At 40.4% G+C, this 12,879-nt stretch overlaps 1 protein-coding gene across 4 annotated transcripts in view; it reads left to right on the top strand.

The window, feature by feature from the left end:
- Positions 1-12,879, top strand: part of LOC126334761 (axin) — a 242,049-nt gene that overhangs the window by 112,461 nt on the left and 116,709 nt on the right. For all 4 annotated transcript variants that reach the window (XM_049997337.1, XM_049997336.1, XM_049997338.1 and 1 more), the window contains 2 exons: positions 2,351-2,498; positions 2,600-2,707. In XM_049997337.1, coding sequence (XP_049853294.1) covers positions 2,351-2,498; positions 2,600-2,707 — 256 coding nt within the window. The remainder of the gene's footprint in view (positions 1-2,350; positions 2,499-2,599; positions 2,708-12,879) is intronic.

The raw sequence follows: 12,879 nt of genomic DNA, 5'->3' as shown, positions 1-12,879 counted from the left end.
GAGAAATATATATTAATGAAACTTACACTACCCGTCTTCTTGTCATTAATGTTGATGTATCGTTTGCCTCTATTAGAGACAAACTTTAACTTTGCAAGTTTAAAAGTAACCTCAAAAATCAGTGGTAATAAGGCTAAAAATAATGTATAATCAGTGTGTCAAAGAGATAACTGTGCAAATTAACAAAAGTTATACAATCAGACGTTGTATTTAGGATAATTAAAATCAATGTTTGTTTGTTCATCAAAATAAGTGAAAACTAAAAATGGCCTGGAGAGTTTTTGGTAATAATTGAAACTTTACTTCAGCATCATTACATGAAGTTTTGATGTGAAAACTGTTCAGAAACTGAGGATTACCCAGTGTATAATGGGAAGAGTAGGAGTAACTACAAGAATATGCCTAATTCAGTTGATGAGCAGGAGAAACGTACAAACAAACAAATGATTCAGAGAAAAGACTGCCCTATATGCTTTATATCTTTCATCCAGGTGCTCTGTTGTGAGTTGCCAACAATGGGCACTGCAAACATATTAATATGGTTGAAATGACATGATTTTTTACTTTCGTTAATGTCAAACATTGCTTTTCAGTGCCTGTAATATTAGCACAGCCTAAAGTAGTAATACGATCCTTGTTTATTATAGGACCTGGTGCTGCATGAGGTGAAGCAACACTTTTTCTTGGCAGTGCTTTCCAATTGAGCCCACTAACTTTTTTGAGAGCATATTTTTCTTCCCCCAAGCCATCCATTACTTTGATTTTGAAAGAATCAGCTGCTCATGAATGCCATGTTTGCCTGTGCTTGCTTTAAAATTTAATGGCCCTTCAAGATTTTCATTAAATTGATTTGCGTTTTTGTGTAGAATAGAACCAGAAGTAGGTTCTTCTTGTGATCTTTTTGTGTAAACCACTTGTAAACAGTATCCTCTAAGTCCGTGTTCATAGCGAGCTATACTTAGTTTTACTTGTTGATCTACCCGTAGCATCAAGCTTAGATATAAAACTTGTGATGCTCATAATTTGTTCCTAATCCACATGTGTTGTCTTACAAACTTTGTAGTCTAGTCATTATATAATTTTGTTGCAGGTTCACCTTCTTAAAAGTTTATTAATCTCATATTTATCTCTCATAGAACAGACAACACATTTACATTTAGGCATTTTATATCATAATTTTACTTAACACAGCAAAGTTGACACAAGTTCGTTAAGCAATTGCTGGGTTGCTGATTTTTAGATAAATGACACACTAATTTAGTGGGAGGTATGTAAATTTGAGAGAGGAGCTTCCATAAAACACCAGAAAGAATTGTGCTTATTCTCTCTCTCGTCAGGTACGCTAAGTCTTATTTTTAAAGTTGTGGCAAGGTACATTTTATAAAAGGTTGATCTTTGAAGTTAAAGAGAATGTTCTTTCTGTCCTTTGTAAGTTGTAGAGTTTGGAAGCTGCTTGTATGAACTTGTGTGTTTAATATATGGCATTATCTGAAGAAACAAACCTCAGTCTTTCACTTTGCTGATTCCTTACTTTCCAACTGTCAGGTCAATTTCAGGATCTCCTATTATTTTCTAGCCAAATGTCTTTGTACTACTGGTGATCAGTTCCATTTTATGGAATCCTGTTTCCCAAAGGCCTAGTTTGAGTTGAACATAATTGTGTTCACCCTTGTGACTTCAGTGTAGTAGGCTACTATTGTTTTCAATTTACATAAGTATTTTAAATGGTTTGAGGTTTCTAGTATAAAATTTGCAACATCGTATCTATTTAGGATGGGTGTGTTTGGAATTGTAATCTGTACAAGGATAATTAAATATTTTCTAATCAGCTTTTAAATTCTGAATCAGAAATGAATCTGTGTGTGTTTGAAAAATGTTGGATATTGCTGTTTTCTATTTTAGTATTCTGTTTCACTTGACCTTAAAAGTATCAAAATAAAACCAGAATTTTTTTGTGATTCTTGATTCAGGGAGAAATCCCGTCCATTAGTTGATCAAATAGCCCAAGGGTGTACTTTTGGAGGGCACAATAATTTGGCGATCAGACTGACATCAGCATTCTTGATAACAGCAACATGTCTGACCTCTGAAATATTGTGCCTCATGCACATTATGAACTAGCATTATACCATGGACCGTTCAGACTTTTGTTTTTTGGCACGCGAGGCAAAATCTGTATCATATTACATGTTTTTCAAATACAAAGTCGGATGGATTTTACCAGAGGTTGCAGAAAACTGCAATTACTTGATTTTTGTTTCTAGTTGTAATACTTTTCTTTTTCTCCTCCAGTTTTTGCTTAACAGTTATGCTATTTGCTATATAAATATTTTATTTATGTTTGCTCTAGTGATGGAATGTCAGTTGGTCGTGCTCGTTCATCCAAGAAGCAATATATTCGCCACTGCAAGCAGATCAAGGAGAGTGCTAGCATTAATCGGGACCCTTACATGCATTACACAGTCATACCTCGAACACAGCGAATCTTGAAGGAGCAGGTGTGTAAGACTGTTATTCTACAAATATTATATGCTGCTGAAAATGTGACGAATCAGTTTGAATTCAACTGCTGTTATAACAAATTCATTCATTTTTGAAGGTTTATCCAATGAATCCAGATGATTTCGCTGCCATTTTGATTGAGAAACTCGAGGCTGTGAAGCGGGAACAGGATGCCCAAGAAAAACTTGACAGAAAACTTCAAGAAGTAAGTGTTTAAATGTGTGACAGTAGGTATACTTAATTCTGAGTCGTAGAAATACTGTAAATAGAAACACGTAAGATGCAAAGCCACATAGCAGTCTAAATTATAGGGTCCTAAATTAGAGCACAACCTTTCATAAACTGTACTTCACAGTATATAACCGATATTTATGTAATACTAGCACACATAGCAATGCTTCACAATTGCGACGTATATATCAAAATTGGATATATGTCGTGTCTCTCCCTTTCCTCCTCTTTCTCCGCCCCCTCCACCATCTGTTTCTCCGCCCTCTCTTTCTCCGCCCTCTCTTTCTCCGCCCTCTCTTTCTCCGCCCTCTCTTTCTCCGCCCTCTCTTTCTCCGCCCTCTCTTTCTCCGCCCTCTCTTTCTCCGCCCTCTCTTTCTCCGCCCTCTCTTTCTCCGCCCTCTCTTTCTCCGCCCTCTCTTTCTCCGCCCTCTCTTTCTCCGCCCTCTCTTTCTCCGCCCTCTCTTTCTCCGCCCTCTCTTTCTCCGCCCTCTCTTTCTCCGCCCTCTCTTTCTCCGCATCCTCCTCCCGCCCCTGTTTCTCTGTCTCCTCCTCCCCCTCTTGGTCCATCTCCCCTCCCCTCCTTTCTCTGCCTTCCTCCTCCCCCTCTGGCTCCTCCCCCTCTGGCTCCTCCTTCCCCCTCTGGGTCCTCTTATTCTTCTTTCTTTGTCTTCTTCCTCTTTCTCTCTTTGTCCTCCTCCTCTTCTTCCTCTTTCTCTCTTTGTCCTCCTCCTCTTCTTCCTCTTTCTCTCTTTGTCCTCCTCCTCTTCTTCCTCTTTCTCTCTTTGTCCTCCTCCTCTTCTTCCTCTTTCTCTCTTTGTCCTCCTCTTTCTCTCTTTATCCTCCTCCTCCTCCTCCTTCTCCTCCTCTCCCCTCCCCTCCCTCTGTCTTTATCCATCATCTCTCCCCATCTTTCTGTCCTCCTCTTTCTCCCACTTTATTTCTCCTCTCTCTTTTCATCTTCTCTCTGCTCTCCCCTCTCTCTGACCCTGAGCCTTGTTTATTGTTATCACAAACAGAAACTTGATTGAGAATCTGAACTCGCTTAAAATTAGTGGGTAAATTGGTTGGGATCATTGGTATACAACAGGGTGTGCGAGTAGCTCTTCCAGCTGCAGGATCTGTGAGGATAGTGACTTAAGTGGCAGTGTTTTGCATAATTTAAATCTGTGAAAAAGTAGGATTACTACGTTTTGTATGACTCAGATTCTGTAATAGCATTCTAATAATAAGACGATAAGCCATAAATATATCTTTCCTTTTTTTGCTGAAAGTGACTACCGAGGAGGAAAACGAAGCAGCACACATAATTGTGTATTCGTAACGAGAGAGAATATGTATGGGAGAAACGTAGCTAAAGCAGACAGTGAGAAGGAAACTAATCCACGCATTAGTTCAGACAGACAGTGAGACAGAAAACTAAACCACACATTCTCACAGCACAGTGTTTCCTTTCTTGTGCTTGGTTTTAACAGTAAACCTGTACGTTGTTGTTTTAAAAAAATCTGGTCTGTGTCTTTCCGAACAATTATGAGAATATCTTGTAAAAGTTTGAAGTAAATCAGTCGAGAACTTTTCAATTTGTTGAGTAACAATGATAAACAGCGTCTTGTCTTAATATAAAAGGGGGAAGTCAAAATGTAAAAGACACATTTCCAGCTTTTCACTGTCGGGTTAGATAAAAATGCTACTATCCAGGGCCGGAGTATTGTCATCTGCAACAGTTCCATACAATGTGCCACTCCTATTGTCACGTTAGTTGATTTATTGTAGTAGACCATGAAACATGGCAGCTCCATAGTCAGTCTACTACAAGGAGAAATGATGGCAGGGTGATTTGCTTTTTGTTTGCGAAAGGCGTTAAACTTGCAGAATAGCAAGTGCAGTATAGACACAGCTGTTTATCGCGAAGCAAGATATACGAATGGATAGAGCGCTTCCGACAGGGAAGATCACGTAGGCAGTCATTACCAACAATTGAGGACGATTTGCAAGTCGTTGAGAGTACGGCTATGAGAAACAGTTGAATCACAGTGGACAAAATTGCCAATATTTTACAAATAAGTCAGCATATTCCATCTTGCATGACATGCTAAATTTTTGGAAAGTGTGTGCTAGGTAGGGAAGAAAAGAATTGTCAGCACAGCATAAGGGGCAAAGGATGGACATCTCTCATAAACATTTGGCATATTATCACCATGACGGAGATGTATTTTTACAGCAAGTCGTTACTGTAGATGAAACATGGGTGAATCATCACAAACAAAAAAGTATGGTTGAGAGCATGGTTGGAAACACCTATCATCACCAGAAGTTAAGAAAATTAAACACCAACCATCAGCTGATAAGATTATGCTAACACTATTCTGGGACATGGCAGGTGTTGTAGCAGTTCATTAAGATTATGATAACATTATTCTGGGACATGGCAGGTGTTGTAGCAGTTCATTTCACCCCAAGAGGCAAATCTGTAAACATAAAACTATTGTGAGGTGTTGTGAACTAAATTGAAACTTGCTATCAGATCCAAATGTTGTGGAAAACTATCATCTTGCAGCAAGATAATGCTCAGCAACATTCCGCCAAATGAATGGCCAAAACAATGAAGGAGTTGGGACTCGAATTGCTGGAACGCTGTTCATGCAGTCCAGACAGGGCTCCAAGCAATTTCCATATGTCTATACCATTGAAGAGAGTGCTGAGGGGAAGAAGGTTTGCAACCGATGCAGAATTCATTGATGCAGTGCAAAATTGGTTACAAATGCAATTAAAAATCTTTTCTCCAACGGATTAAAAAAAAGGTATTGAGATGTTGGAGAAGGTGCATTAAAGAGCAGGGAGGTTATGCAGAGAATTAATTAATGTATGTTTCAGTTTTCTATCGTTAGAATAAATATTCCTTTTCTCAAAAGCCCCTAAGTTTTTGATCTCTCCTAGTAGTATTATAGATTTCCCTTTGAAATATTCTAGAATGTAATTAAGTTACGGAGTGTGTAAGTGTACAGATATCTATACTGTCTGAACAGATCAAATCCACCTTTACACATATTTGCTCCAGTGAGTTAGTGTAACTGATGGGTAATATCTGTTTTGAAACAAGGTTATGGCCCGCCGTCCAGTTTGGCATCAGAGTGTTCATACTGAGAGTGATGAGAATGTATGCATTGTGCATGATCAGTTATAAAGGTTATTAGTTTGTAGAACTGAGGTTAATTGGATGAAAGGCAGGGATTGACTCTTAAGTTAAAGCCAACTGTAAAGAACCCACCAGCAATGGCTAACTCAATTCAATGAAGGCAATTGCAGACAAGTATGATTAGGCTCGTAGAATAATCTTGCTTGCATTAAAAGTATAATAAATTGAGTGATGTCAAACCACTGTGAACTTCATAACCTCATCTTCTTAACGATAGTGTTTTGGTGGGAGCATGATTAGAAATATCAGAATTGTAGATACGGCACATGGTGGCAGGTACACAATTAAGAAATTCTTCTAACTGGCACATTTACCTTGGTTGTAAGTTTGCCCTCAGTGCTGTTGTAATCATTAGGTTCAATTGCCTACTGAAATTCCGCCAAAAAACACGAGTTTACTCGACAAAAAATAGGCCCGCAAGCATGGTTGGCTCTGGCATTGGCATGCTCGCTCTCTCTTCCTAGCCTCTCCTAATAAGATGGAAGCACCTTGTTGTTATACCAGTTTTCTCCAGGATATAGGGCATAAATAATTCTCTCACACCCTGTTGACATTTTGTTGTATTGCTGGTGGTATTTGACTGGTGACAAAAAAAAAATGATGATTCAGGTTGTTGCCATCCTGCTCGAAGCTAATGAATGATCCTTAATCCCGAACTTAATAATAGGTACAAGGCTTCAAATGGAAAAAAAAAAAAAAAATTGAAAAATATTTTTGGAATTTCATAGTTCTGACTAAGGTGTACCGCTATATGTTTGGTATTGGAAATATTTGCCATACAAATCAGCCTTCCAGATTAGGATTTGAAAGCAGATCAGTTAACTGACAAGTAATGACTTTGTCTGGCATCATATGTAGATAATATTTTTGTGAGAGTACATGGTGCGAAGTGAAGTAAATCATTATAATTTCTTATTTGTTACTCCTGCTTCTATAATTATTATCTATATTATCTTGAGGGAAGAGTTTTATGATATCAATAAGTGTGAAATAAGTATATTAATGTTTTATCATAATTTGTTATTCTCATTTACTTGGTGATGGTAGTAGTTTGTTATTTTATAATGTTGTTTACTTTCTGGCCACATTCTGGCCTGATAAACTATTACAAGCCTCAGTTATGAGAAGAAAGGTTGCTTCTCACCATATAGCAGAGATGCTGAGTCACAGATAGGGACAACAAAAAGACTCTCACATTTAAAGCTTTTGACCATTAAGGACTTTGTCAACACCACACACACACACACACACACACACACACACACACACACACACACACACACAAACTGCAGTCTCAGGCAACTGAAACCAGTTGCCTGAGACTGCAGTCGTGTGTGTGTTGTGTGTGCGTGCGTGCGTGTGTGTTTTAATGTTGACGAAGGCCGTAATGGCCGAAAGCTTTAATTGTGAGAGTCTTTTTGTTGTGCCTATCTGCGACTCAGCATCTCCGCTATATGGCAAGGAGCAACTTTCCTTCTCATAATTGTTACATTTCAACTTGTATTTTCCATTGTTTGGTATTACAAGCCCCAGGATTACATGCTTAAGGACAACTATTGGCGTGGTTATCACCTGTTCATAAAAGGCACAGGTTGTTGATTTTATAACGTATTGTTGTGATCCATATCATAACAAATTGTTTTACACATAGAGTGTAGAAATTTTTTCCATTGTGCCTGTCTATTACTCAAAGTTTTCAGCCAATGTCTTCTTTAGACAAGAAAGGAAAAAACACAAACATTCGCACAAGCAGGTATCTCCCCCCCCCCCCCCCCCCCCCACACACACACACACACACACACACACACACACACGCGCGCGCCCCCTCTGTCTTCAGTCACTTTAGACTGCAACTGGTGTGTTGAACAATAGCAGCAGTTGACAGTGGAGTAGGGAAGGGGGAGGGATAGCAGAATACGTATAGTGTAAGAGAAGAGTGCTGCATGGTGGAGTGCGCAGGGACTTGTGTAGAAGGATTCTTGACAAGGTTACCAGGGCAGTCTCATTGGAGGGGGGGGGGGGGGGGGGGGGGGAGAAGAGGAGCAAGAGAGTAAAAGGTGGATGGGGAGCATTATTGGCAGAAAGCGTGCACAATGAGGATGGGAGGAGGGGGGTGAATAGGGAGGGGAAGTTATAGGACAGAGGGGGCAGAAATGGTCAAGTGGAGGTTGTGAGGACACTAGGTTATTGTAGGCCAAGGCCAGGGTAATTTCAGGAACACAGTGTGTGTTGTAAGGATGACTCCCATCTCCACAGTTCAGAAAAGCTAGTGGTGGAGGGGAGGATCCAGATGGCCCAGATTGTGAAGAGTCATTAAAATCAAGTATGTCTCTATGCACATTAAACCCACCAGCCACCAATAGTACTTGCATTTTGACAACTACCATCCCTTCCATGCCAAAAATTCCTTTGCCCAGTGTGCTGAAGGTTTTCCAAAGACAGACACTGTCCCCCAGACCTAGTCCACAAATGGATTTCTTGCACCATATCCCCACAGACCCCAATCCTCCCACAACCCCCAAGAACAAGCTACAAAGGAGTGCCCCCTTCACCACCCAATACCACCCTGTACTGGAACTACTGAACAGCATCCTTCATCAAGGCTTTGGTTATCAATCATTGTGCCCTGAAATGAGGGACACACTACTCAAGAGCCTTCCCACTCCTCCTAAAGCGGTGTTCTGTCACACATTGAGCCTCCACAACATCCTGGTCAATCTCTATATAAAAAAAAAAAAAACCAGCCCCTTGCTACAGGGAATATACTCCTGTGGAAGTAATCAGTATAAGACCTGCCCAATCCACTCGCCTCACACATCCTATTCCAGTCCTGTCACAGGCTTATCCTACCTCATCAAAGGCCATCTTGGGCCAAAATTGTTCCTGATAAGTGCTTCATAAACTGTTCTGAACTGTTTATTTCCTGCTGATTATATTTGCAAGACCTCTGAAAGGTGCCCCTACTGTGGACCATGTACCTGTTCACCACAAGGCAGCCAACAGAATTTTGCTAGTCTTCTTTTATACAGGTGTGTATAAACTGTAATACAGATCTACTGGAGAAGATGTAATGCCCACTTCCAAGGCAACCAACAGTCAATCGACTGTAGAGGGGGGTGGGGGGGGGGGGGGGGCGGCTGCATTAGAGACACCTGGAATGAAGGAGGGATATGCCATGGTGAGATAAGGAATTGCAACATGGGACATTTGACAATATCCACACTTTCTACTGGTTTGGAAAGTTGCTTTTCCACTAAATATGAAAGGCATTTGTTTCTGTTTAGATTACCTGCATGGCTGAAACCTGCCATTTCAGGTACACTTAACTCTTATCTTTGACACGTCAGTATCAAGAGTTCATCATATAATTCCATGGTGGAAGTGAGTGCCGAGGTCTGTTGAAACCCAGATTTGTGTGGATTTGTGTCCGTCTCTCTGTGCATTTGTCTCATCATGTTTTTCAGAAGCTTGCTGGTTTCATCAACAAAAATTTGTTTCCCACAATAACATAGCTGCTGCTTTTTTTCTTCACTCCATATCTACACAGAGTTGGCATGGTGATTATTGGATTTGGCGTTGTTAATGTTAGAGGGCAGCCAGATGCCCGTGCATCCTGTCATCACCCTTTTCTCCTGCAGGCCTCATCCCTGTGAAAGTGTGTGAAGGTTTTCTAAGTATTTGTCAGTCATGTAAACCAAGGTGAAATGTACTAGGCATGTTGACAAAGCTGTAGTAATTAAAATTCCAAAGAAAGCAGGTGCTGACAGGTGTGAATATTAGTGAACTGTAAGTGTAATAAGTCATGGTTGCAAAATACTAACTCAAATTCCTTACAGAAGAATGGATAAACTGTTAGAAACTGGAACAACTTGGATTTCAGGGAATTTTAGGTGCACACAAGGCAATATTGGCCCTACAACTTACCTTAGAGCGCTGGTTTAGGAAAGGCAAACCTACTTTATAGTATTTGTAGACTTAGAGAAAGCTTTTGACAGTGTTAGCTGGAATACTCTCTTTGAAATTCTGATGGTAGCAGGGGTAAAATACAGGGAGTGAGAAGCTTGTACAGGAATCAGATGGCAGTTATGAGTGTCAAGGGACCTGAAATGGAAACAGCGATTGAAAAAAGACTGAGACAGGGTTGTAGCATACCATAAGTGTTGTTCAATCTGTATACTGAGCAAGCAGCAAAGGAAACCAAAGAAAGATTTGGAATAGGAATTAAAGTGTAGGCAGAAGAAATAAAAGCTTTGGTGTTTGCTGATGACATTTTAATTCTCTCAGAGGTAGCGAGGGACTTGGAAGAGCAGTAGAACAGATTGAAAAAATGTCTTAGAAGGTGTATATAAAATGAACTCCAATGAAAGCAAACAATGATAATGGAATGTGTTGAACTAAATCAGGTTATTGTGAGGGTATTAGATTAGGAAATAAGATACTTGAAGTAGTATATGAACTTTGGTATTTGTGTACTAAAATAACTGATGATGGCTGAAGTAGAGTGTGTTTAAAATGTAGACTGGCAATGGCAATTAAAGTGCTTCATAGGAGAGAAATTTCTTAACATTGAATATAGATTTAAGTGTTAGGAAGCCTTTCTGAAATTATTTGTGTGGAGTGTACACATGTATGGAAGTGAAACGTGGACAATAAACAGTTTAGATAAGAACAAACTAGAAGCTTTTAAAATCTAGTGCTACAGAAGAACACTGAAGATTAGATAAATAGTTCATGTAACTAATGAGGCGGTATTGAACAGAATTGGGAGAAAATACATTTTGATAGGAAACATCAAGGGATCACTAATTTATTATTGGAGGGAGTGAGAGTTGCAGTGTGGAGAGTTCATTAATGCGATGCATCAGTTAAACTGTGTAGAAAGTACAATAGTACAAATACGAAAACCACCAAATATCACAACTTCACAAACACACAAATCAGTGTGCCACCTGCTCTGTTTGCTTCTATCAGTGAATCACAGTATGAGTTATATGACAACATAAAAATGTGTTTGTGGCATAAAACAAATCACTGATAATGCTTATTTCAGCATTTATTTGATTGTGAATGCAGTTTGGAGCAACAGTCTGATTTCTTTTGTAGTGTGAGATCTAGGTTATGTTGAAAGAAGATAAGTACCGCGATCAACCCTGGGTACAATGCTACAAATAGACAGCTTAGCTTGTGCCCCGCATGCATTGCTAGTTGCCTTCACCAAATCAGCCAGCCGCCGAAAGGAGCCAAGGATGGCCTCGGAACCCAAGTGGCAGGCATCATTCGTGCTGACATGTGCCACTGCATGCAGCCAGTTGCACCCACATCTATATCTACGTGATTACTCTGCTATTCACAATAAAGTGCCTGGCAGTGCGCTCCATAGCTGCTGGCTGGGCCTCTTCCACATCACAGATGAGACCTCTCATCAGGCATACCGAATGAACTCTGGAATTCTTTTCTGCCTTGTGTGCTATCTCCCTGAGGGGCTCCATCACCAACGTAACATTGGAGCTCCCAGTGACTAGCGTACCCACACTCTGTACTTGTCGAGACTGGGCAGGAAAATTGACCGCTGGCCCAACAGGAGAGTCATCCCTTTCTGGCTCAGAGTTATCATCAACACTGGGTAACACATCATACCTATTGCTAAGACGTTAGGAGCCAGCCTCAAGGCCTGCTCCCTCTTTCGCCTTCCGCCCAGTGACATGCGAACCCACCACTGTCTGCCACCCACTCTGGATTGAGGATAGACTGGTCAGATGTTGCGTATCAGAAGCCGCAGCAACGTCCGGCCCACCAGGGGATTCCAGTGGCACCAAAGATGTCATAGGTTTCATCACTGGCGCCACGACGTCACCACAACTTTGAGCATTAGCTAGAAGCTTGTCAACAGTAGCCAATGCAGCTTCCAGCTGCTTACAAACAGCAGCCAACTCTGTGTGTCTGCTCACAACAAGCACAGCCCATAGCTGTATCATACTGTTGTAAAATATATATAAGGTCTCAAATGGCACTACTGAGTTTGAAAATATACCAAAGGAGAATAAAGTACACTAAAAGTTGTTGTGCAGATTTCTCACTGTGCTCTGAGATCGCAAGCTATTAAACAGAAATAATTTTCTCTACTGAAGTTGATGTATTCACAGATACCTGTTATTAGAAATCCTGTTTGCCGAAAAGTTACTGCACGAGCTTAATATTCAGACTAGAGTGCACTGATCTAAACGGTGTGCTGCCTACTAGCACAAAATTAAAACTTAGTCGCAAGGCAGAGTTTCTGGCGACGGAAAATTTACACTAGGAAGCCACCCTACACAAGGATATTCATAAGACTTCTGCAACAACAAAAACTATGATTAGTTTTCTAACCACTGGTCTACACAGTGAAATACACACGTACAGTTCACTTCTTTGCAGAACCATACTCTCAGCTTGGCAGCTGCCGCTACACTCAATCATGTGGCATTGTTCTGGATGTCTTCTCCAAAAATTACTGTGAGCAGATAGAGAACCAACTCATGAGGTAACGCCTTAGACCTCCTGGCAACAAACAGATCTTAAGTTATTGAATCAGTTGACGTAGAGGAAGGTATCGGTGATCATAAGGCTGTGACAGCATCTATGACGACGTGCCGTACAAGGAATATTAAGAAAGGTACAGGGTATTTCAAAAATGACCGGTATATTTGAAACGGGAATACAAACTAAACGAGCAGCGATAGAAATACACCGTTTGTTGCAATATGCTTGGGACAACAGTACACTTTCAGGCAGACAAACTTTCAAAATTACAGTAGTTACAATTGTCAATAACAGATGGCGCTGCTGTCTGGGAAACTCTATAGTACAATATTTTCCATATATCCACCATGCGTAGCAATAATATGGCATAGTCTCTGAATGAAATTACCCGAAACCTTTGACAACGTGTCTGGCGGAATGGCTTCACATGCAGA

The sequence above is a fragment of the Schistocerca gregaria genome, chromosome 2 (assembly GCF_023897955.1).
Source record: "Schistocerca gregaria isolate iqSchGreg1 chromosome 2, iqSchGreg1.2, whole genome shotgun sequence".
Classification (NCBI taxonomy): domain Eukaryota; kingdom Metazoa; phylum Arthropoda; class Insecta; order Orthoptera; family Acrididae; genus Schistocerca; species Schistocerca gregaria.
The sequence above is the reverse complement of the archived record's forward strand: the minus strand, read 5'-3'. Positions and strand labels throughout refer to the sequence as shown.